Source organism: Drosophila navojoa, chromosome 5 (assembly GCF_054131105.1).
Source record: "Drosophila navojoa isolate 15081-1374.11 chromosome 5, UAZ_NAV_1.0, whole genome shotgun sequence".
In the NCBI taxonomy this organism is placed as follows: Eukaryota; Metazoa; Arthropoda; class Insecta; order Diptera; family Drosophilidae; genus Drosophila; species Drosophila navojoa.
The window spans coordinates 14,138,715-14,165,872 of record NC_142893.1 but is presented as its reverse complement, the minus strand read 5'-3'; the positions used below and the strand labels follow the sequence as shown (position 1 = coordinate 14,165,872).

The 27,158-nt window shown below is 36.2% G+C and overlaps 2 protein-coding genes across 2 annotated transcripts in view; both read right to left on the bottom strand.

Moving 5' to 3' along the window:
* The window catches only part of LOC108655209 (leucine-rich repeat-containing protein 40), a 35,362-nt gene that overhangs the window by 4,091 nt on the left and 4,113 nt on the right, over positions 1–27,158 (bottom strand). The window lies entirely within an intron of this gene.
* The window catches only part of LOC108657640 (5-hydroxytryptamine receptor 1A), a 76,880-nt gene continuing 49,765 nt past the window's right edge, over positions 44–27,158 (bottom strand). Inside the window, exons 3-10 of the mRNA XM_089260973.1 lie at positions 12,334–12,562; positions 12,131–12,256; positions 11,140–11,256; positions 6,322–6,394; positions 5,793–6,220; positions 4,556–4,687; positions 3,738–3,863; positions 44–1,248 (exon numbers count right to left, since the gene is read on the bottom strand). Of these exons, the coding sequence (XP_089117099.1) occupies positions 460–1,248; positions 3,738–3,863; positions 4,556–4,687; positions 5,793–6,220; positions 6,322–6,394; positions 11,140–11,256; positions 12,131–12,256; positions 12,334–12,555 (2,013 nt within the window). The 5' untranslated portion in view covers positions 12,556–12,562 and the 3' untranslated portion in view covers positions 44–459. The remainder of the gene's footprint in view (positions 1,249–3,737; positions 3,864–4,555; positions 4,688–5,792; positions 6,221–6,321; positions 6,395–11,139; positions 11,257–12,130; positions 12,257–12,333; positions 12,563–27,158) is intronic.

Below are 27,158 nucleotides of genomic sequence, written 5' to 3'. Positions count from 1 at the left end.
TAAACTCAATAATGTTAACAGATTTGTTGATTGAGAGAGAGAGAGAGAGCGAGAGAGAAAGCGATAGAGAGAGATAGAGAGAGCTACAACTTTTCAAGTTTGACTTACTGCTAGGAGACATGCACAATATTTAGACACACAGACGCACACACATACACACCGACATTTATATAGATATATGTATAACTACTTCACGGTTAGACCCAGCAGACGAATCCTAATCCTAATCCTAGAGCTCTACTTGCGAAACTCGGCCATTGACTCGCCGCCCAGGGCCATCGAAGGCGGAGGGCTGTGACAGGCGACGCGGACGCGACTCAGGCGCAGGCTGCCCGTGTGATGGGCGCCGTGCGGCGTGTGGAGCAGGGCGCGGGATTGCCCCTGCTGATGCAGTGGATGGTGTGCGCACTTGGCCTGCCGCGCCAGCTGGCTGTTGGCGAGGATGACGTCCTCTGCGTACTAAATGTCCGGAATGCTGCGCCCCGCAGCCAGCTTGGCGGCCACTGTGGAGACGGATGCGGAGCCGGCTTCATCTGGGGCAGTGCCGAGCGCCAGTTTGCTCTTGGCGCAGTTGGCGTCGTGGAATAGATGCTCGCAAAGCTTCGGCTCGGATGTGGAGAACTTGCTCAGCTCGGCGGCGGCGGTGGCTTCCTGTGCGGCCGTGCTGCCGGACATATTCAAATGCAGATCGCTGTGCTTGGTGAACGAGGTGGTCTGATGCTGTTGCGGCTGATGCACCTGATGCACATGCCCGTGCACGCCCACTCCGCCGTGCTGATGGTAGGGGAAGTGCGGGAAACTCTTCTGCATGGCATGCAAATTGCCCGAGCTGACGGTCCGCTCCAGGATCTCGCCCCAGTACTTCTCCGACAGACCCTCAATGTCCGGCCGCACTGTGGCATAGCCATCGCCGGCCAGCTGATGGGCGTGGCCCCCACCACCGCCCAAAGTGCCGCGAATGTACTGCGAGGCGCTGCGACTCAAGCTGTTGGCCCTGGAGCGTGCGCAAATGCCCAGCACAGAGCCGCCAATGGCGCTGCCAATGCCGCCGCCAGTGCCAGAGCCAGCTCCACCGCCACTGCCTCCGCCACCCGCACCACTGCCACCACCACCCGCACCACCATTGTTGGCCGGTGGCCGTGAGGCGGGCGGCTCGGGCGGCATTGGCAGCGTTGTGATTTCAAAGTCGTTGGCATTGATGTGACAACAGGCTGATTTGTGTTCGGGCGTATCCTCTTTGGGGAAGCACTGAAAGAGGGACAGAGAGAGGGAGAGAGTGGGCAAAAGAGAGATAGAGAGAGAGTGAGTTAGTGTGTGTGTGTGTGTGTAAAAGCATCATAAATAATAAATATATCATTTTTAAAAATGTCAAGGCTTCGAATAACATGAGTGGTTTAGTTTCTCTTGTCTTCCACTTTGTCTTCTATTTCCGTTAATACATTATTTTATTTATTAATGGATCTATTGAAAATGTTTTATTTTTGGTTTCTTTTTTTCTAATCTCGAGTATTTGACATGACATATACTCGTGATTAGAAAAAAGAGACAGAGTAAGAGAGAGAGAGAGAGATAGAGCGTCTTATTGTTAAGAGTAGGGTATGAGGTATTACTTAATTTAGCAGAGAGCTGGCACTCACGAGAGAGAGAGAGAGAGAGAGAGAGAGAGAGAGAGAGAGAGAGAGAGAGAGAGAGAGAGATATACAAGCATTACTGCTGCTAAACGTGACACTGGGTGTTCAGAGAGAAAGAGAGAGAGAATGAGATGGCATGCTGCTTGAGACTTATGCAGAAGAAGCATAGCAGGACGATGAAAGTAGAGAGCAAGTGAATTGCCGAAGTATAGCAGTAATACAAGACACTCCCTTAAAATATATAGGTCTATGGATACGGCAGGTGGGTGTCCTAAGTAAGTGCCGACATATATAATAAATATTTATGTATTGCTACACTGTTGCCTGGCTCAAGTACCCAAAACTTTTCCAGTTGAAGAGAGCCATAACTTATGCTTGAACTTTGGCTATATACGTGAAAGTGAAATATTACATAAGTAAGTCAGAGCGTTGCAGTGGGGCGCTACTGACTGCAGAATGCCCAAACATTGCCTATGGCCTTAGATATATTCACATATGTTGCAAATTTCAATTCTATAGCTTCAATAGCATTTCATACGAATAGAGGTACAGACGAACATCAAGATGGACATTGCACGAAATGAATATGCTCATTTCACGTTCGCGAATGAGCATAGAAAGTATTAATTGGGCGCATAAAGTATTCCTTATTCATTGATATTCTCTTTATTATTCCCCAATGTACAATCCAGAGAATCTTTAGCGGCGTTTATTAGACTTCAACTTTACCTTCGATATACAAAGCAGAACGAAGAAAACATAATATTAATTTATGCATTAAAGTAAGTATGATCAATAAAATATGATATGATAAATATAAATAGTTACGCCACTCTGAGATCTGCTGCATATTCCTAAATACATTTAGAGCAGTAATCAACGAAAGCATTAAATAATAACTCTTCAAAGTTGCCCACATAAGTTTTACTTTCCTCACATTTCCCCTTCTCTGCGATTCGCATTTAACATATATTCGGCACGCACCCATCTCTGGCCATAAATAGTGCTCATAAATTGTGTTGGGAGTGACCTCAGTCAGTGTTTGAGTTTTTCGGAAGTAAATCATGCAACTTGACTGCGCTTTACCAAAAACGAATTTGCCTGCCCTTATTTTGTGCCGTTCGCATGCTATCAATAAAGGCGAGTGAGTTAGAGGTAGAGGTAGAGTTAGGGCGTGGCATGGGGCATGGGGCATGTAAACGCCGCTTACGGTTTGCTCTTTCATAATTCAAAATCACTTTTCACTGTTTGCGATTACAGTTGTTGTCTGTCTGTATACTTGTCTGTATGTTTGTTTATTTGCTCCTGTGTGTGTGTGTGTGTGTGTGTGTGCCTGTTTGTGTGTTAGCTAGCACCTTTTGGATTTATGGCCCTTGGCTCGGTCCTTGGGTAATTCGGCTTTGCTCTTGGCATGGCTGACAACGCAGCCACATCAAATCCCTCAATATATGCGCAGCGTTCTGTGTGTTGACTTAACAACTTCAAAGCAGCTCAACTAGCTGCACTTAATATGTGGCTCCGAAAGTGGAAAAACCTATGTCAGAAGCTGCTGCTTAATGCTGGGGGTCAGTAATCACCTAAACAGGGCAACTAAAGCTGCACTAAATATTAGCCATGAAACATTTACTCAGCTTACTGCAGCAGATCAGAAATAAGAGCAGAGATTTTACTAAAATGTAAAATAAACTAAGTAAGAGACGGGCTTTACTGACTGCAGAATACCCATTCATGGAGTACTCACATTGTACATAACTAATATACTCATCTCACTTTAGTTAATATAAACAAAACTCTTATAATTATTTATTAGTATTTAATAGAGTTTTTTTTTTTTTTTTTTTTTTTTTTTAATTCTAAGATTTTTCTTAACAAAAAAAAAAAAAAAATCCCTAAGCTGCTTCACGTTTAATCAAAGGTATTAAATTTTGTATTTTTTCCTCTGTCGGTTTTTTATGCTGCAAGCCAAGCCAAAAGCTGGAAACAATGTTCAAAAGTCGAAACCTCACAAAGGTAACTCAGTCCATATCTGTGTGTGTGAGTCTGAGAAGCTTAACAATGCACGTAATACTATAGTCCGTAAGGGAATGGGCGAAAAAAAAAACTTACTTTGCTTGGCATCAATTGTCGGCTGAGGCGACGAAAATCGGAATTCAACAGCCAGTACATGAAGGGATTCCACAGACTGTTGCTCAGCGATGTCCAGGTGACGACAAAGTCCAGAAACGGTGGCAGCTGCAAGGAAGTACAAGAAAGAGTCAGCAGGAGTCGCACGACCAGAAGATAAATACAGAGCAAATAATAACAAGCTAGAGTACTCTAGTCGGCACTGCTCGACTGGGAGATGCGCTGGACCCAGCAATTCCTGGCTTGCATAAATACACACCTTATTGAAAATATATAAGCTATAAAATATTTGTGTTTTTTAAATCAATCCACACATTAAATATGAAAAGCTCTAACAGTATTTAAATTACGATTAAAAAACGAAGTAAAACTAACGATTATTTTCGATATAATGGAAATGTGATGTGTTATCGAAAGAATATAATTAGCTTACATTGCGCATGATATGTGTACAAGCTGGTTAAATTTCAAGGCTCTATCATTTATAGTTCACGAGATCTCTGCCTTAATACGAACGAATAGACGAAAATGGCGGCTATATGGACTCAGCTCTTCGCCCTGATCATGAACATATATGTCTCATATGCTCCGTCACGCCTCCCTCTCTCTCTCTCTCTCTGTCTCTCTTACACATATTTTCACGAAACCCTTAAGCATGTATTTCCCATTTTCAATATTAATATGTATTGTGTTGGCGCTGTGGCCGATTGTCTCGTAGCGTAAGCACTTAAGTACATTACGTATGCGACCCGTGGGCTGCGTTTGCATGTGCTTGTGTATGTATGTGTGCATGTACTTGCCTTGGAGCCGGTGCAGGCGGTGACAATCTCCTGTATGGTCCACGGCGTGACCATAACAATGAAGCCCAGCGAAATGGCCGCCATCGAACGGGACGTGTTGCCGCTCGAGTTCTTCTCCTGTATCGGCACAATCTGCAACAAATGGCCATCGTTTAGCAATCTAATTACAGGCGCCGCACAAAATGTAAACTAGTCGCCGAGGTAGACCACATTGTGGGCTTATAGAGGGGGCATGTGGCATATGCAGCGGATGGAAATTTATATTTCGTGTAATTAAATTGGTTGAAAATGTGTTATATATAAAATGATTCAATTTAGTTGCGTTTTAAGCGTTTATCAAGCCGGTTTAAAATGTGCATTTGGAAATAAATTTAATTATGGATATGATGTCAAAAAAATAATTAAATAAATAAAAAATAAATAAAATAAAATTAAAAAAAAAAAAAAAATAATAAATATCTTAGGCAATTTTGTTCATGTATTTTTTCTTAATGTATTTTTATACATATTTAATCAAAGAATTATTCTTTGTTTTTATTTGATTTTCTCAACATTTTTTCTCATATTTTTTAATTTAAATTAAAAAAAAAAAAACAAAAATCAGTTTGTTTAATTATTAAAATAAAAATTTTATGAAATATACTTAGTTTATATATATTTATAATTTATTTAAAAAATGTTGTTCATTTTAAATATTGTACAAATTTAAAACAAAAGTTAAAAAAAGTATGAAATAAAATATAAATTTAAATATTAAATTACTTTAATATTAAACAGTTTGTTTAATTATTAAAATAAAAATTTTGTGAAATATACTTAGTTTATATATATTTATAATTTATTTAAAAAATATTGTTAATTTTAAATATTGCACAAATTTAAAAAAAAAAGTTAAGAAAAGTATGAAATAAAATATAAATTTAAATATTAAATTATTTTAATATTAAAAATATTTAAAATATTTTAAATATTTAAAATATTTAAAAACTTATTATTATTAATATTATTTAAATATTAAATACTTGTAGAGGTTGCATACAAAATAATTGATTTGTAAAAATGAAAACATTAAATAATGAAATAGAAAGGCTTGAATAGAATTTTTACTGTCAATTTTGATCACTCGAATAATTATTCATATATCTACATACATATATTTGAGTGTGTCTGGCCAAGAGTAAATTAAAATTCCATTGCACTTAACTGGAGGTGAACTGGTCAAATGGAATGGACTCACCTTTTTGGTAATCTTGTTTGTCATGCTTGGCATTCCGACCAGGCCCATGCTCATGGCCATGCTTAAATGGTTCATAACCGGCGCTCGATGATGATGTGGATGATGCGAGTGTCCATGGCTGCCATGCCCGAATAAGTGGGCGGACTGCTGATGCTGATGCTGATGCTGGTGTTGATGCTGGTGTTGATGCTGATGCTGCTGCATTTGCTGCTGGGGCGGATGGTGGGGATGCGGATGATGTGCGGCTGCAGTGAGCGGCATTGTGGGGTCGTTTAGCCGAAAGCGACTCATATGGAAGCTGGAGCCGTAGCAGTACATCAGCACCATCGTGGTGGGGAAGTACAGGGCGCATGTGGACAGAATCCGATACGAGGGCTTGCTGTAGAACGGCTCGCAGGCCATCAGACCCGTGTTGTTGAAATAGTAGCCTATATGCATAAATATATGTAAATATATAAAGAGAGAGAGGGAGAGAGAGAGAGAGAGAGAGACGTCAAATGAGCAGCTGAATTCGATGGGCAGCACTCACCTTTGGGTAGCACCAGAAACCCAAACACCGTCAGGCTGATGATCCACGTTAAGCTCAGTATGGCCACACAGCCCTGCGAAATACACACACGCACACACACATGCATGAGATACATATAGATACATATATAGAGATATTTAACAGTTGTTTAGTTGTTGTGCTTAGAGCTAGGTTTAATTTGCCATTCACAATGGCATCCCACCGTGACCCAACCACTATGTTGGCCCTGGACATTGCCACATACTCAGAGTCGACTATCTCTCTCACTCCCACACTCTCTCGCTCTCTGTATCCAGCTGTTTGCGTGATTTATGGCTTGCGTGGCATTATGTGCTCTGATTTGAAGTCATTCTGCTGCGCCACGTTGCAGCTGCACGTTCCGCCCTAATCCTAATTACCCATCAAAAGTCAATCTTCTATGTGCTCTAAGCTGGGCAGCTCACATCCATTTAGGCATTTGATAGAGTGAAACATAAACTTGGCAAGTAGACAAATTTTATTTTTTTTTTGTAGCGCAGAACAATCTCATTAGTGAGAATCAATTCCTTATTATTGGATATTATAAGTTTAATGAATATTAATCAAAATAAATTGAATATGTTTATCTACTATAAATTTCTTTAGTGATTTCTTACATAATATATTTATTTTGTTTAAGTATATTATTTATAATTTTATTTTATTTTATTTTATTTTATTTTTCAATATATTTTATTATGAATAGTTTTATTTAATCAATTTATTTTTTAGCGATATATTTTAACATGAATATTTCTTTCTTTATTTCTTTTTTATTTTTTATTTTCTGTCAATATATTTTATTATTTATACTTTTTGCATTATATTTTATTATGAATAGTTTTATTTATTTGCTGTCAATATAGTTTATTATTTATAGTTTTATATATTTTATTTGTCTGCTATCAATATATTTTATTTTTTTAAAGTTTTTTTTTTTAATTTTTTGCAATACTTTTTATTATGAATAGTTTTATTAATTTTCTGGCAATAAATCTCCTCTGTCGATATATTTTATTATTTATAAATTTATTTTATTTTTGGCAATACATTTTATTTATTTTCTGTCAATAAATTTAATTATTTTTAAGTTTATTTAATTTTTTGAAATATATTTTATTATGAATAGTTTTATTTATTTTATTTATTTTCTGGCAATATATTTTATGATTAATGGTTTTATATATATTTCATTTGTGCTCTGTCAATATATTTTATTATTTATAAATTTATTTAATTTTTGGCAACACATTTTATTTATTTTCTGTCAATATATTTTATTATTTTCAAGTTAATTTAATTTTTTTGCCATATCTTTCATACGTCAAATTAGTTTCGCATACATCATTTGGCTAATATGAAAATAATAACTTCCGCTCTGGGCTGCGTATTTATTTATTTCGCATCGATTTGCATATTTTTTTGTATGAATGATTTCAGCTGCTGCACTGGCCAATCGCCAGCAGCTGAACGTAGCAAGTAACAGTAATAATATTGTAAATTAAATAAACAATAAAAGAAGTTGCAAATAAAGCAAGGCCAAAGTTGAGCAATTGTCTGATTGTTGCAAGTGACTTCAAGTGCTGTGAAATGTTGCCATTTCAGCTGCCAGTTCAGCTGTCAGTTTGTCAGTTTGCCAGTCTGTCAGTTTGTCAGTCAGTTAGTCAGTTATGATAGAGTCGGCAAATGTTTCTCGTTTTGTGGTTGGCCTCTGCCCAATGTTTTCAACGTAATCAAAAGTTTTTAATTCCATTTGCAGTTGCCCTTTCATTTTTATTTTTTTTTTGAGAAAATATTTATTTGTTGAAAGTATGACCATCTCTTTCACACTCACTCTCCCTCTCTCTTTCTCTTTCTCTTATTCTGCAGTTACGTTCGTTTGATGTTGTTTGCTAAAGGCAATGTTTCAAGGCAAAAATCCTTTGGCATAAAACACTTTTTAAGGTCATTAGCAAACATGGCTCTGCTTGTATAGCAGATAGTTTTAGTTCACACAGATCCATTTTAGACATCACTCTGAAGGTTAATAACCCGCGTACTTATTATGAATTAATTTAAAATTAAATGAATAAGAGAGGGAGAATATAAAAAATTAAAAATAGAGAGAAAATACAAAATAAATGAGTAGAAGAAGGAGAATATACAAATTAAAGTATAGCAAGTGGTAAAGTTGAGGTATATTATTTTAATATATTTTATTTTATATTATATATTTTAATTTAATATATATGTATACATAACTTATGTCTGGGCAGCTCATAGAAAATTATCCAGCTTATGAATAAAATTGGAAAAATTTAAATCATTTTTAATTCTATTCAGTTTTTCATTATTTCAATATAATCAAAATTGGGTCAGTCGCTTTTAAAAATATAATAAAAGAAAATCTGAAGAGGGAGAAAAATATGATTTAATAATATTTTGTTGAAGAGAAAACTTTTCAGTTATCATAAATTAAGGAACATAAATTTCGCGCTGCAATTTATGGGCAGTGCCAATAAAAACCGAGACTAAAGCTCAAAAACTTGAAGCTAAACAGAGAGAGAGATAGAGAGAGAGAGAGAGGGTGAGAAAGGGAGACAGACAGATAGAGTGAGAAGCAGCATGAGTGAGTTGTGGAGCCAACAAATTGCGTAGCTGGAGTGTCAGTCGCTTCAGCTTCAGCTTCGGCTTCAGCTTGGGCTTGGGCTGGCAGCGTCAGCTTCCATTTATTAATTTTCGACATTGCACACTTTATTACAAAAAGTGGGCGTGGCTGTGCGCCAATTTCAGCCAACATGCAGCCAAGTATTGCAGCCTCGAAAGTACAAAAAAAAAAAAAATAAAAATAAAGGAAAGCAAAGGCAAAATACAGAAGGCAAAAGCCAGAAGGCAAAAGAATGAAACGCAATTTTATGCAAATATTTTCAACTAATATTTTTTTGTTTTCCCCATGTTTTTTACCATTAACTTTTACATTTCGAAATTCGCATGTGCATAAAAATTTGGTTGCGTGCATGCCCTCGCATTTCCTGGCTTTCCCACAAGAATTTCCACACTTTAAACGGAACTCGAACTTAATATAAATATTAGCTTGGCCGTTCAATAATTAAGTGAATATATTAGTAATAATTTGAAATAAAAATACTTTTTATAAATATCAAGAGAGAGGAAGAGTGAGAGAGAGAGAGAGAGAGAGAGACATCCTTACTCAAGGCAAAGTTTTCGCTTGTTGCTGTCAAAGCGAACATTTCCAATAAGAATCCCAAGTTGATAAATCGAATAAGAAAAAGTTTTTGACTAGCGTTGCCACCTTGCAGCAAAATGCAACGGCTGCTGCAGCGAAAGCTCACGTAAGCGCAAAGCGGATTACGATTGACAGTTGAACATAAGTTGTATAAGAAAAGTACAAGACTTTCGGGAGAATTATGGTCAGCTGTATAGGAAAAAAAATATGAGGGACTTGTGGAACAGTTATTGCCAGGCTGCCAAGAGCTCAACCTAATAAAAATGTCTGTCAACATAACTGCAATAGAAGGATGGGCAAATGTAATTTAATATAATATAATATATGTATGTATAAATTAAATACGTTTTCTTTTGTCGTAAAGCTCATCTCGTAATCACTTGTTTCACCTGTTAGCCTCTCATTTAGGCTTATCTAGGGATTGTGAAATATTTGTAGAGCTTAAATTTCAAACGCTTCACGGTCGTTATGTTAATTCACATTTGCATATTTAAGCACAAATCATAAAAGCACCGTTGCCCGGGTCAACCGGACGGACTTTTCGTCCGTTTTGTAAATGATACGCGACGCGACGTTTCGCTGTCCAAGCCCAAAAATTATTTCTTTTCGCTTCCGCAGATACATTTCTCTTCGCCCTTCGCCCTTCGCTCTTTTCCTTTTTTTTGTTCTTCTCTTTTTCTTACGCTCTTGCGTAAATGTTTGCTGTTGGCTCATAAATTATGATGTGCGTGTGTGTGTGTGTGTGTGTGAGTGTGTGTGCCAGCACGAGAGAGATCTAGTATGAGAGCGGGAGACCGTGAGAGGACGAGTGCGAGTCTAACGGACAGCCGTTGTTCGTTTGCTATACCCTTCTCCCTTCCTCCTGCGGTTGCCTTGGCTGGCGCCGCTTCATTTGCCTGCTCTCGTGCCTTGTCCGTTCTCCCAAGGGCTCAGGTCTCTGCTGTGGTCTGCGTATTTAGTCAAAGTCAAACAAAAACAGAAAGAGGACAAAAAAAAAAAAAGAAAGAAAAGAAAACCCGAAAAGAGGAGGCAAAAAAAGCTGGCGTTTTTTATGCTTATTTTATACACTTTTCGACTGTTTATGCTGTGTTTTATTTCTGCTTGCTTTGCTTTTTCATTCTTCATCTGTTGGCGCTTTGTTTTAATGACTGCCAAAGAGCTTAAAGCTCATTATCCCTATTTATCTCTGCGTAATTGGCTCATAGATGATTTTGTTGTTGTTGCTGTCGTTATTGCTGTTGCTGTTGCTGCTGCTGCTGCTGCTGTTGTTGTTGTTGCTGTTGCTGCTGCTGCTGTTGTTGTTGTCTGCTTGGTCTATATTATTGGTGCGTGATTCTGTCGGTCCTTCCCCATACGCTTTGTTTATTGCCGTTGTCCTTTGTGATAAATTCTTATCTTAACTTTTACCACACAGCTTATCGCAGCTGACAACGTGCCTTATCTGCCTTGCCGCGCATTAGCGCGCCTTACACTTTCCTCTACGCCCAGCGTTGAAATTATGCAACAGAATCGCTTTGCCCCAATTGCCCACCACCTTCTCCTCCCCTGATAGGCTGCCCCTCCCTTACACTTACCTTCTTGCTGGAGTGCTGATAATAACGGCGCGGATGCAGGGCACACATGTATCTGTCCACGGCCATGCAGACGAGTATAACGGCGCTTTGCTGCGATAAGGCGCCACGCAGCAGTGCCTGGCGAGCGAGAAAGGAAACGAGAGAGACAGAATGAGAGCGATAGAGTGGGAGAGGTATGTACATACATGTGTGTATGTGGCATGCATATTTGTTATTTTATTTTAAAGATATATTAATATTTCGTCTTGCTTGCCGAACAATATGTTTCAAGACTTCAGTAAACGAAATCTATATTTAAATTTGATATCGATTTTTTGTTTGGCAAGGAGTGGATTTTGATTGACGCATTTCATAAACAGATTCTTCAAGACTTTGTCTTTTGATAGCTTGAGTAATAAACCGTTAACTTTAGTTTGAAAGTTTTGTAGTTTATTCAAGACGAAGAGTGTTATATTGTGATATAAAAAGAAATTGGCTGAAGTCAAAATAGATTCAAGATATTATTTTGAATTTGATTTTATATTGAAGTTACAATCATGGCCTTATATAGGAATATTATAGCATATCAAATAGTTGCTGCAGTTCAGCTGGAACTAGTTTGGAGCAACTATTCTGATTGGAATATTGAGCTAGTTCAACGGAGCTCAGTTAAGATAATTTAGCATTATCGAATGGCATTATTGGTCAATTGATCATTATTAATTAAACCAAGTTAACTAGGTACTCAGTACCATTATACAATCAATTAATTTATTTTTAAACATAAACCCTCAGAACCGTCAACACCTTTCGCTGCTCACGGCAATTAAACCAGGTGAATAATAAACGGTAATGCATAAGGCTTAAGTGCAAAGCCCGACACATTATCCGGCCTACGAGCACAATAATGCATTAATTGCACATTAGCTGCCACGGCCCGAACAATGGAACTGAATGGTATTACATGTTTACAATTGAGCCATGATAACAGAAGTTAATTGCCTCGACTCACCTGTATCTGGCAGAAGATCTCGCCGTAGGGCCAACAATGAAACAAAGCGGGCATCAGGCCAAACGGCGTAATTAGCAGCCCAATTGTCAGGTCATTCAGGGCCAGCGATGTGAGCAGATAACGTGGCTAAAAGCAACACAGAGACACAGATACAGTTAACCGTTATTGCAACGCAACGCTCGCTTTGACGCCAACCGACTCACCTGTTGATGTATGTAGGCAGCATAGCGGCGATTGTTAATGACAAAGATGACCAGGCAGTTGGCCCCGATCACGCCCAGAGTCAGCACCAATATCAGCACAGCCTCAATCGTCTCCGCGATGCCAATGTGCACGATGAAGTTGTGGCCGGAGTAGCGCGGATGCGAGCAGCTCGAGTTCTTCACAGCCGGCGCCACGAGCAATGAGCCAGTCTTCAGGTCCATTGCGAAGCTGCAAATGGATAGATTGAATTTCCTGTTTACATTTCTATTAGATTGTAAAATTTAATTATGAAAGAAATATATTATTAAATACATTTTTAACTTTTTTTTTAGTTATATTAAAAATATGAATTAAATAATATAATAACAAATTTTGTTATTATTGCCTTTTCTTTTTACTTTTTTATTTTATTTATTATATACTTTATACATATACCGAAAATTTAGTTATGACATATATAAATAAATATATTTTTACATTTATTTTTAGTTATATTAAAAATAAGAAATAAATAATGTAAGAAAAAATATTATTATTGCTTTATATTATTATTTTTTTTTTTTTTATTTAATATATATATTTTTTGAATTTATTTTAAAAAGTATATTTAAATACAAATGTATATTTAAATAAAATTTAATTACGAAATATTTTAAATTTATATTTATTTATATTAAAAATAAAAAATGAGTAATATAACAAATATTATTATTATAGCTTTCAATTTTTCTTAGTTTTTTATTTTACGGAATATTTTTTTTTATTAAAGTTATTTTAACAGCCTTTTTATCATTAATTTTTACTTTTTACATATTTTGTATTATTATTTTGCAGCCCAGTTTTATTGATTAGCTGATTGTTGCATATTGATTTAAAGACAATAAATTTGTATTCATCATAAATAACAATTTAAATACTGAATGAAATAATGAATAATCAATGTCGAAGCATTGCCAAGAAGCAATAAACTCAATGAAATGTAAATTTGAGTTTCAACAGGATTAGCCTTAGGCATTTGCTTTGATCATATTCAAATTGGCAGCGAGAATAATGAAAACCTTTTGAATTCAGCTAAAAACTCTTATTTATATATGTATATAAAAAAACCAACAACTGAATAGAACATATAGGTACTGAATATAAATAAATTGTATAGGCAAGTAATGAATTGCTAAGAAAAATACTTGAAATTAACTAATTTTATTTATTGTAAAGTAAAATAAAATAAAATTTAATAAATGAATAAATTAACAAATAATAAAATAAAATCATAAATTAAAAAACTTAACATTCACTTAAAAAATAAATTCTTTAAAATTCTCAAAAATATTTAAAGACTACCAAAACGTAAGCCCTTAAGCTTAAGCCCTTTTATTTGTTTTTTTTTTTTAACTGACCAAAAGAGAGAGAGTGAAAGAGAGAGAGGGAGAGTGCTCAGCTCAGCTCGCAGAGTTAGCTCTGATTGTCCATTTGGCTTTGGGTTGGCGGCGCTGGGCGTTTTGGTCGTTAGCACTGCATTTGCGGTTGCTGCGCTCTGCTGTGTCGTTTCCGGTGCTTCCGTTTCCCCATGTGCAAATATGCAAAATGGCGACAATTTGTTACGCCATAATCAAGTCAAAACATGCGAAAGCGACGCCGCGCTGACAATTTATCAGCTGAGCTGAGATGCTGGACCACAACGACTCGCATCAAAATGATACGAAATGCAAAAAGAAAGACAGAGTGAGAGAGAGACAGAGAGGGAGAGAGTGAGAGAGCAGTTGCCAATATGGCGACACTTCCGGCTCAGCCCAAAAACAACGCGCTGACATAATGAAACTTTACAGGATAATTGGATGATTCCGCGTGACTTTTTTTTTCTGTCGTTTGTTTTTCAGTTTTCATCAGTCTCTGTGTGGCTCGTCTGGCTTTTCAGTGCGTTCTCGTCGCTCGCGATAAATCACAAGCACGTTGATGCCTTTGTCAGCTCCGCTCGTCGCGCGGCGACTGACATTGAGAAATGCTTGAGAATGAAGCTGCATAACCGAACACGAGCACTTATTTGCGTTAAAGACTTTCTCTCTCACTGTGGCAGGCGAATGGCGATATTCTCTACGTCTCACGGTCTTTTATTAGACTCGGCCCTGCTTAGAATGTCATATGCCCGAGCTCTGCGCTCAGTGATTTATCGTGCTCGTCTCGGCGATACTGTATTTATGCTAAGTCCACAAATCACCCCATGAAATATAACCGAAAACTGCAAAGGCATTAAGTCCAATAGTCTCTGGTGTATTAGATTTACTACAGCAATTTTGCATGGTGGCCGTTGGACATGTTATTAGTTCGTTCCGGCCAGATTGAAAGATATTCAAATGAGACAGGCTTAAATATGAAGTCTAAGCTTATGGGAATGATATGTAGACCAGAAGAACTACATGCTTCAGGTTAGTTTTGTTTAAGTGGCGTAGAATACTTTTTAAATGAATATGATTAATAAATTGATGTAAATAAGTATATATTTATATAATAAAGAATACACGTACAAGTTTATTTTTGTCATTTTAATACTTATCCAATTTTAATGTTATTGCTCAATTTGAATATTATTTCCTAAATTTTATAATATTACTTTTAATTAAACCTTTTTAATATTATTATATAATTTAAAAAAAAAATTGTTTTATTTTATTAATTTTGTTTGAATATTTTGAAACAAATTTATATATTTAATAATTAATTAATCATTTTATATAATTATATATATTTTATATTTTGAATTTTATTTACTATTTGTATTTTTTTCTTAATTATTCGTAAGTTTTCATATTAATCTATAAACTGAATATTAATTTATATATATAATATAATATAACATAATATTTTAATATTAGAACTTTATGATTTTTTAATATATATATTTTTTATTTTTTATTTAAACAAAATTATATTACATTTTAATATAATACAAATTTTATATTTTTATTATTTTTTTTTTAAATTTTTTCTTGAATTATAATTAAAAATTTCACTTTAATCCAATTCTTTATGTTTTTAAAAAATAAGGGAAATTTTGCAGCACTATAAACCGAGAAAGAGGAGAGAGAAAGAGTAGAGAGAGAGAGAGAGAGAGTGCGAGAATGAAAATGAAAATGCGAATGAAAAAGGGATAGATGGATAGATAGAGACAATGGGTGGATTGGGCACACAATGTGCTTGCCAAAAACCCAATTCAATTTCCAAGTAATGAAAAGAGGAAATTCGCTTAATTCCACGTATTGTTAAGTTGGACGCAATCGGAGCAGTAACGGCCAACCAGGCACTGTGTAAGCGTAACCGAAACAGAACCCGTTACAGCAACAACAACAACAACAAGAGCAGCAACAGCAGCCCCAATAACAACAACAACAGCAGCAGCAACTGCAAATGGAGTCAGAGCAGCAATGGCAAGTGCCACAGATTCCAGTGTCAAATGCGAAACCGCGTAATTGTTTTAAAATGCGAATAAGCGAAAATGGCAATAAAGTCGTTTGGCTAAAAGCAGCGCAAAGCGGACTTTGCAATTTAAATAAACGAACAACGAAACGAAATATACGAGCTGGATGCAGTCTGACAGTCTGACACGTCTCACACGTCCGACAGTCCGACAGTCTGACAGTCTGGCTGTGCAGTCATCATCAATATTCCAGTATATCGGGGACAAGAAAATAACGAGCCCAACATACCCGAACATTGCCAAAGACAAGCGACGAATAAATAATTTAGTTGCCGGATTAGAGAGCCACAATCCGCTTTTGAATTCACACTCAAGTTACTTCCATTAGTGGCATTTGGTGAGCGTACAAAACTATTGCATATCATTAGGCGCTGCCTCTGCCACTGCCACTGCCACTGCCACTGCCTCTGCTGGCGTCGCTGCCTGCAGTTGTCAAGCAGCGCACGTTGCTTGCATAATCCACGCCCCAAACTTATAACACCAACTTGGCAAAGGATTTGGCCCAGCCTGACAGCGAAACAAACGAAACAGAATGTCGAGCGGGCGACGACCACGACACGGTCCGTGTCTGTGTTATTGTGTCCACAAAATGGCCAAAAAACAGCGAGACGGAAAAAAGCCATGCAACTTGATTAAAATGCCAAAATTGAATGTATAGGCGACTACGATATGCTCTTTCAATATATATATATAGATAGAAAATTAATAAGCAAATATAAAAGATAAATGTAATATAACACAAATTTAATGTATAATGTAGAATTATTTATATCATAGCTCTCAGTTGTGGCGCCTCTCTTTCACTCACACTTTGTGAAAGCACTCAGAGAACAGCCACTGTTAAAAGACACAGACTGTCACTTAATCGTGGAGAGCAACCGATTGCAGCGCTGTTAAACAGCTCTCTCGCTCAGTCGTGTGCTTGCATCGCTCACTGTTAAAAGACACACTCAATCGTGTGCATCGTTTCTTTAACGAGCTCGTTCGCGATCGGCTCGCAATCGTTTTTGTTGTTGTTTCGATTCGCTCTTGCTGTTTGCCGAACGTTTGCTTGAGTGAAATGAAGCAAAAAGCCATTTGTGCATGTATTAGTACAATAGCTTACGTCAATCGAGTGAGTCCATGTGTGTGTAATGTAAAGACTGTTTGCATTGCCTGCTGAGTTGCTTGCGCACTTAGTGAGTCTCAATGTGTCGCTCACGAAGCGATGTTTATTAAAAGAGCTCAAACGAAAAGTTGAGGTAAAGGCGCTCAACAGAACTAAAAGAAAGGAAGAGAGCCTGTGGTGACTCGTGCTCACAGCGAGAGCGGGAGAATGAGTGTTTTATTCAGTGGACAGTTAAGGCTTACATTAATTGTACATTTTAAATTGTGTAAATGTTTAAATGACAAATTAAAATCCGAGTCTCAATCCGCTTGAATAGTTAATTATTAATTAGAAAAAAAATATATATATATTTAAATTCAGCTGTTTTTATTTTATTTTAATTCATTCAAAATGTTAATAATTTTATCTAGAAGATCAAATTACATTTCATTTCCTTATAAATTTCCTGCCCAGTTAAAAAGCAGTGTATAAATCTAACTGAGACTCAAAAATATATGTTGGCCAATGTATTATATGCATACAAAGGCTTACAGCCCATTAAGTCTATTGCAAATGCTGGCCGTATATAATTCGTAGGCAGAGAAGTTGATTTGATATTGTAGAGGATATGCATACATGGGAGCTTTGAGCGTCAAGCTACCTAATACAATGGAATAGAACAAGATGAGAATTTCGGATTCGAGAGTAGAGAGGCAAAGGGTTATCAATTCCGTATTCACTGTGCGTTTTGTCTACGCAACGAATACGAATTCGCTTCTATGAATATTTCCCTCTGTGTGTGTATGGGTGTGGGTGTAGCTGTGGGTGTGTGAGTGTGGAGGGTAACTCAATGCGTGCGTGTTAATGCACGAAACTGTAAAGTCCGACCATTTATTCAAGCTATATTCGGTCACAAGCCGCTCGATGCATTTCATGCGCACTTACACACACATTCACACACGCACACACATACACACTCGCTCACTTACTGACACACACACACACACACATGCAAAGTTAAAACTGGTGGCGCTCTGTGGCTTTGTTCTTAAGCCTGTGTTGACAGTCCATGTGAATACGTGTGCGAGCGTGTGTGTGCGCGTGCCTTTGTGTGTGTGCATGGTGTGTGCGCATTTCAAATGCAAATTTGCTGCGCACGGATTTCAGCTGCTATGTTTCGATACCCTGTGCGAGTGCAGAAAGAGGGTATAATGGACTGCATGTAACAGAGAGGAAAGGTGAGATAGAACAGGCAACAGAAATGAGTAGATTTTCCACTTTTCACATATATTCTCTCATCGCTTCACTGCACATCCAACAGTCGATCATACCCCAGAGTCCTGGTGCTCGCATTTAGCCCTGTTTGTTGCTCTTGTTGTTGGTGCACAATTTTGGCAGCATTTGCCAGCTCCGGCTTATTTATAAGATTTGCTTTGAAGCATCACACTTTCCACATGGGTCAGGGCTTACTCCGCTTGACAAAATACCTCAGTTGCAGCCGTTGACTGATTGCACGTTCGTTGCCAGCCCATTGCAGCTGGAGCGAGCCAAGTGATTTAGGCCACATTGTGGCTGTCTTTTTTGTTGCGTTGACATTGTATGCCAACGTGAATGGAGCCGTGTTTGATCGACTTACAACTTGTTTTCCATTCAGCTGGGCAAGTAAAAAGATAGAAAGAGAGAGAGAGAGCGAGCGAGACAGATGCTCACATTAATCAGTTGAAGGCTTGTCAAATGATTTTGCAGTTGGCCAACTGAGTCAAGTCGCCTGTTCGCTGAAATTTCATTAGTCACTGAGGTGGGGTGTGGGAGTCAGGAGGGGCTCAAGGAGTCTCTGTCAGCTGCAGATGCGCTAATTTATGTACATTCGCCGAGTCAGCTGAAAAGTTCAAATTCATTTGCTACAACGTGGCGTATACGTGTTAATTTGTGAAGTAAATTATGAAATGAATTTGTCGAGCAAACACCTAAGCCTACATACATATCTGGCAGCATTTCCCAGATGTCTTTCAAGTGTCAACATTTGATTATTACATCATATTTCTGCCATGCAAACAGTCGCAACTCCTGAGTATCTCTCTGCTGCTGCTGCTGCTGCTGGCTCAACTTTATTTGCTTTTGAATGCCATTAAGTGTATCAACAGCTGTTGTCTGTGTCGCATATATATATATATTTGGCATGCGATATATGCTGATTGGTTTTGAGAATGGTTAGCTAAGCAAGCAGAGAAGCTAGAAGCATATGCATTAATGTGGAAGTTTTTCTGCTCTGACAAAAGGGTTGAGGATATATAAAAAATATGTGAAAATGGAAATGCATTTGGGGTAAGTCTAGACACTTAATACTTCCAGAGTAGTTAGATAGAGCTGGCACAAAACCAATATACCTATTTATATTTCATATTTGCATTTATTTATTTATTATATTTGCAATAAAAAAATTCACAGTAAACATTTTTAGCTAAACTTCTTCTTAAATAACAGTTTTTATTTAATATTTAAACAATCTCAGCATAATTATTACAAATAGTATCACTCCTATCTGGTCAGCAGCTAGCAGCTCATCAATTAATTATATTTATACTATCCAAACACAAAGCTAAACCTATTCAGATCTGAGACTTGACTGGCAATTTATCAAGATTTTCAGCTCTGGGGCCGTAAAGTTGAGCTTAGAGGGCAACAGGGCTACAGCATTTCGATGGAAATGCCTGGCGGCTGCATGAAAAGTAATTGAAATGATTTTGTGTAATGTGAAAATTGGCAAAGTTATTAGCTCGAATGTTTGCGCACAATGCGAGGCAATATGAGAAATGTTTTGTGATTAACGCTAATTAATTCAAACGAAGATGCTTGCAGTGCGAATTTCAGTCAGCATATAAAGTTTCAGCTCGGCCAACTGTTGCCGCAGTGAGTGGGAGAGAGAATGAGTGAGAGAGAGTGAAAGAGTGAGTGAGTGAATGCAGCAGCCATTATGCAATCTAATGAGGCATTTGTACAGACATTACGCATACGACGGGTTGGCCAAAGTTTTGCGCTGATTTGCATGCACATGTGCACACCCAGGCAGAGGGAGATAGATAAAAAGAGAGAGCGAGACAGACTCAATTACAGCGCCTCGTTTTCATGCTGCAAAAAGCTAGCGCATTTAACTTTTTTAATAAGCAATTTGGCGTTGGGTCGCGGGGGGCATTGAATAAAATCAAATTTTGCGCCATTAAGTCAAAATAAGGGAATTACGTGCGTTAAATCACGAACGCACATTCAAAGCGGAAGCGTGCATAAATCAGTTATCATATAAATGATTGATTTTATATTATTATTGAATTCAAATAAAGCCACATAACATTATTTGGCCTGGCAGCCGTCGACGTCGACGCCGCCGCCACAGTTGATGACTTGATGATGGCTCTGTCAGCCTCGAATTCGTATGCCATGCAAAGCGAATTCACAATCGAAGCTGGCAGCAAAGAGAATTTTGTCCCCGGGAATACCCTGTGTTGTATAATATTCACATATGTATGAGAATAGCTCATTCTTACTATAATAATATATTATTATTGTTTTTATTATTTTATTTTTTATTTTTAATTTTATTTTAATATTATTTAGTTTTTATTAAGATTATCTTTTTATCTTTTTTTTTTTTTTATGTATTATTATTATTATCTTTTAACTTTATTTTTTATTTTATTTTATTTTTATTATTACTATTATTTATTTATTTATTATTTATTTTATGTTATTATTTTTTTTAATTAATTTTATTTTATTATTATTGTTATGTTTATTTTTTGTTTATATTTAATTATTTTTTTTACTTTTTTTTTTTACTTATATTGTTTTATTTTTATTACTATTTATTTTTTATTTTATTTATTATTATTATTATCTTCAACTTTATTTTTTATTTTATTTTATTTTTATTATTACTATTATTTATTTATTTATTTTTTATTTTATGTTATTTTTATTTATTTTTTTTAAATTAATTAATTTAAATTAATTTTTTTATTATTGTTATGTTTATTTTTTGTTTATATTTATTTATTTTTTTTTTACATATTATTTTTACTTATATTGTTTTATTGTTATTACTACAATTATTATTATTATTATTTGTAATTATTATTATAAATTTACAGATATTCGCATTGTATATATGAAATATTTAACTTTTATTGATCGTCTCTATCTCTGTCTCTCTCTTTCCTTCTCTCTCTCTGTCTCTCTCTGCTCACCATGGCGTATACTTTATTTGCCTATTCACATCTCATTATTTATCCGCTCCCTGCTATGTTAACTCTAAAGCCCATGTGAGCCCCTCCAAAAACCTTCGCCCATTTACAGGGCATTTGAAAGCGCGCCCGGATCACCCACCAGAAATGCCCGCAGAGCCGGATAAAGTTTTAACCAAAAACGGCGCAAACGGAATATAATAAATACGTGCAATGCATTTCTAATTCTGATGTGCTGCCAATGCTTTTAGCATGCCGCAAATAAAAAAGAGACGGAGATATAAAATGGAACCGAAAACGTTCAAACTTTCTACAAAATAATCACCCGCTCGCCGGCAATTAAAGAGGCGAAAGCGCCACACATATTTGAGCTGGGAGAGGCTGGGAGCCGAGTCGAGACTCCATTTTGTTGTATTTTTTTGCTTTTGGCATGCGTTGTCACGTACACGCAGTGGTGGGAAAGAGAGGGAGAATGAAGGGCGTAAATGTTTTAAAAGTTGCATCAAAGTTGTTATGAAGTATTTGCTCAAGCCACAAGAAGAAAGGAGCAGCCATCACAACACACGCGCACACACACACACATACTTACACATACACAAACACATGCGGAAAAAGTCAGAAAGCCATTTTATAAATTGCAACGTTTGCAGAAAGTCTGAAGAAATTAGCTGCAACATGTTCGAGCTTAAGCTAAATTTAACTCCTAGTTATATACTAAATCTATATGTATGGCTGTGTGTGTGTGTGTGTGTGTGTGTGTGCTTGTGAGTATCGACAATGGCATGAAATGCTGCTTGCATGTAAAATATTAGCTGTAAACTTGATTTAAAACTGACAACTATAAATACTTAACAAACTTTGGCTAGGCTTAAATATAAATAAAAATATTTAAAAAAAAATAAATAAATATAAAAAATAAATAAAGCATTTTATATATAAAAATAATATTTCAAAGGTTAATTATCTATTTTCATTGTTATTATTGTTTTTATTATTATTATTGTTTTTATTGTTATTTTATAATTATTATTATTTTAGTAGTATTATTTATATTAAAAAAATTTAATATACATATAATATAATAATTTTTAATATACGTTTCAGGAAAAATAGACAATAAAATTATCCTTTTGTTTATTTTGTTATTATGATTGAAAATTAATTATTCGTAAGTTCCAATTCTATTCTATTCTATTCGTAAGTTATTTATTTGTTTCTATTTATTTATTTATTTTTCTATTTACAGTCGCTGGAAGGCTTTTATTTTCAGCTGCCTAACATACTATGTTCTCTGATTCTGATTTTCAAGCGCCAATTTTAATTTTAATATTTAAATAAATATACAATATTAATTTAAATATTTTAAAATAAAGAGTTGATTTTTTTTATATAAAAAATATATTTGTGTTTTTATTTAAAATAATCATTAAATTAATATTTTCCACCAACAAATAAAATGTATATAATAATATTAATATTAACAAATTCACAGCTTATATTTTATATCTTAAATATATATTTATATGTTAAATATATGTATACATGATTTTATATGTTAAATATATATATTTTTATTAATATATAAAAAGCTACTTATTATGTTTTATGATACTTTTCAGTCTTAGTGTATCCATATCTTTCCGAATGAATACCACCGTGTGCGTGTGTCAGTGTGCACGACAGGGCGTGACACCGCCCACCGCTAGTACATTGACGTCGCATTGTAAAACTCGTCTGTCGTTTTGGCTTGAGGCCAACTTCTGTTAGTTTTGGGATACAAAACAAGCAGAGGTATGCATGTGTGTGTGTCTGTGTGTGTTTACCTTCCTGGCATAGACTGAGGTGCGGCCAGGTTGTTGCCGTAGTCCCTGCGTGTATCTGTGTGGTTGTGTGCGTGTGTGTGTGTGTGTGTGTGTGCGTGTGTGTGTGTGTGTGTGTGTGTGTGTGCGGTCTGCACAGCTCATTTGGACCATGCGTAGTTGATGTTATCGTTTAGCCACTGCATGTAATTATGGTCAGAGCCTTCGGCACTTTTGGCATTATTAAGAACTGTTCTTTTCGGTCTTTGTCAAATGGCAGACAAGGCAGAGCAGCTGCCGTTCGGATTATGGCAGGTAAGAAAATACATATTTCAGCCCAAAAGAGAGAAATTAATTAACTGATTAACTTTGCATAATTCAGATTGAAAGGAAATTTAGTCAGGAAAATCCAATGAATTGCGAAATTCAATTAATCAAATGCAATTAAAATGCATTCTCAGGCAATATTGACTCTCACTCTTAATGATGTGTGTCTGTGTACGTGTGTGTGTGTGTTAGTATGTTAACTACTCTAGTCGCATCAACGCATCGAGCATCAAGTCGTTTATTAAATGGTAATTGCATCCAAGTTAAATCAAACGAGCACCGCAACACTCGAAGGCGTCGACGCTGAAGGCGGCTAGTGTAATTGAGATTTAATTGGAATGTAATTAAAATTAATAATGCCTTAATATAAAGTGTAAATTGCTGCCGCTTTTGTTCCGCAATGCCGCAATGCTGACGTCAATAGTTAAAACAATGATCGCTGCCATTCGCTGTGCAATGCACAACAATGTGTGTGTGTGTGAGTGTGTGAATGTGTGTGAATATGTATGTGTGTGTGTGTGAATGTGAGCTTAAATCGTTTAATTAATGTCGTGTTATTTCTTTTGTTGAATTAAGGCGAAATGGAAAAGTCCTTCAGGCAGTGCATTGAACAGACATGAATATTGTCCATGAAAGAAGTTCAATACAAGTAAATTCAGTAATAATTAATATTAACAATCAAGTATGCACTTCTGAGAAGTGCATTTGTGGGGCATTCATAAAACCTGGATTTAAATTGAGCTGCCTTTGAATTAAGACAATAAATATACTACAATTCTTTTGATATAATATTTGAGTTAGAGTTACTTCAATACATCTGGAAGCTAGCTCAAGATCTAAGAGTCATATGCGACTCATTATTAGCCAAGTCTGCATCTTGTATATCTTGTATATATATTTTAACATTCATATTTCCTAAACTAATCAAAATAAATGCCTCATCTTTATTCATTTTCTTCTCTTTTGTTTTTTTTTTCTCTCAAATTTGAGGCAATCAATAGCAAATTGAACTTTACGTAATTTGCAAATAAAAATGTTTCATAAATGCTTTGCCATTTGTTATGGCCAACGTCAACTTAATCAGCGCGTACTTTGGTCGTAGCAACTAATTAGGGCAACACATGCTGAACGGCCCACAGCTCGCATGATGAATGCTCCGCAAATGTGGCAAAGGGAAGACCATTAGTCACATGCGAAAGCTGAATGGGTGAGGGGTGAGGGGGTGAGTGGGTAAAGCACAATGGCACAGGACATGAGAGGTGGTCAGCTGGTGGGCAGCGGATGCTGCTGAATGGCCATCGTGTTGCCATTTTGCAGTCGACTTCAGTTGTGTAAATAAACAGGATGACAAATTCAATTAGTCATGAGAGCGTCCTTTGATAAGTAATTAAGAGACGAGCGATTTTTTTTAGAGGAGAAAACTATTTGGTATAGTCATATAAATGTACTATATAAACTACTTGCAGTATTTAATAAAGAAAATATATTAGAACAAGTAAGAACGTAGCGATGGCAGAATACTTATTCATGAGCCAATTGACGTAGATATATCACATGTTTTCTATTTCAAATCTCTAAAATCTAAATGGTTTGCATTCGGATAGATGGACGGACTGCAAGACAGACATTGCCCAAAGCCAATATACTCACTTTACTTTCGGGAATGGGTATATGAAATAATATATTGAAAATCTAAAGACTATGTGAGCTATGCAGGCAAATATGTTTGATTCATATAGAATTATGCGTGATGTCTGCCGCACTTGGGCGGCCCGGCTCAATTGAATTGTCAACGTCTGCGAAAATAGCCGAAAACCGTGTAAATCTCCATTGAGGCATTCACACAATTTTACGTTCCATCAACGTCAGACGGCGAATTCGCGGATTCCGATTGAGCCGCCGGCGATGCTGTGGCTCGCAGTCAACAGTCAACGTCAGCAGCCGGAATCCGATGTCAAGTTTGATGATTTCCAATCGACACCGTCGTGGTCATTCAAGGCGTCGCCGGCACAGTGGGGCAAAAGCTATTCGCACGCGAGCAAAGTGAGTGCTTTAAGGGCACATTTCAGATTTAATATGATTGATGGCTCTTGAATATTCATGAAAAGTCAACATCACGCATACATATATAAATATATACACACATACACATGTATACCTTTACATTGGGAATCGTATAAATTAAATGTCAACATATGTGACAGTGCATTTGTGCACTTAATCACGTTGTTACCGCTTCAAAAGTCAGTCGGAGCTGAACATTATTTTTATCCATTTGCCTGGCCAATGATAAATGAGAGCTCTCTCTGCAGTGCAGGGGATAAGAGTTCAGAGAGCAGCAGCTCCCTCGCCCTCTGCTGACGAATTCCTGCCGACTTTTAATCCATATGCGAAATATTAATTAAGCATGCAGTTCACATTATTTTTTTTTTTTAATTACAGCATTTTACACAGTCGTTTTGCACCCGTTGGAAATGAGGCAAAAACCAATTTGGTTAAATAAAAAAATAATAATAATCGCATGCATTGGATGTCATCGACTGAGCAATACCTGTTCATTTTTTGTATACCCTGAGCGCGTTTAAAACGGGAGATGTGGGAAAAGTGGAGATATTTAATAGTTTTGTTAAAATGTATATGATAGGCAGGCGAAGGCGTGGCAGCTCTAATAATGTATGTATAGATTCTTCCCAGCTGACTCAATCTAGCTCTTTTCGCCCATTCGTCAAAGAACGATTCAATCTCAGACACTATAAGAACTATAGACTGGAAATATTTCTTATAGGTGCCTGTATAACATGCGCAGAACGAGCTAGTTTCGAAAAGTCGATAACTATTTAGGATTTATTATTATCAATTAAGAAACCTTAACAAAAATCACTTAAATGAAAAAAAAAGGAATAAATAAAATTATATATGCAATATATCTTTAGAGATTCTTAAGAGAGTCTACAACATGAATATATGTAGAATTTCTGTGTATTTTATACAATTGTGGCATTCTTTCGTATATTAATCACCTCTAAAATGATCTGCTCTAGCAGCCAATAAACTCTCTTTCGCTTTTCGTACAGAGTATGTGTAAATATTTTTGGGTAATTTGACTATGGACCATCATTGTATTGACTCTTGGCTTACATTTATTTATTCACATTCAAATATGCATATACATATATATATGTTCATGTGGCGGCACATAATGTCAGGGGATTAAATTTGTTATAAAAATATTTTAAATGTTATTTGCTGCGCGCAGCTGAATATATATTCTCTCTCTCTCTCTCTCTTTCTACCTGCCGAACGCTAATGCAATGGTCAAACAAGGCTACAAAACATATGTGAATAGTACAGATAAACAACAACAGAAACAATAACAAAAGCAACAACAATAACAATAACAGCAATAGCCAAATGCAATTTGAAAGCCGGCAGATAAATGACGGCAAACAAAAGCAACATGTTAAATAAATATGCATAAATTAATGCAAAACAAAAGCCAATATGGCTACACAAACACTCAGAGTGTATGTATGTGTGTGTGTGTGTATGTGTGCCCACTTGACGTAGGCGGCACGCGCCATTTTGTGGCATGAACAGCTTCCTGCAATAAATGAATAATGCGAATGGAGCACAAACCTAAAAGCTAAAAATAAAATAACAAATAAACAAAAGGGGTTTTGCTTAGGGCAGTGCGACTAATGAATACCCTGTATATGAGGTAAATATTTAGTTAAGATGAGAGTAGCCAATTAAGGCAGCTTACATTGACTGGAGAATTATAAATATTAAGTAAATCAAGAGAAGTTATCTACTTATTATTAACATATTTTATAAATATTTAACAATACTATACTATACTATTAACATATTTTATATATATTTGACAATATAATAGGCAATA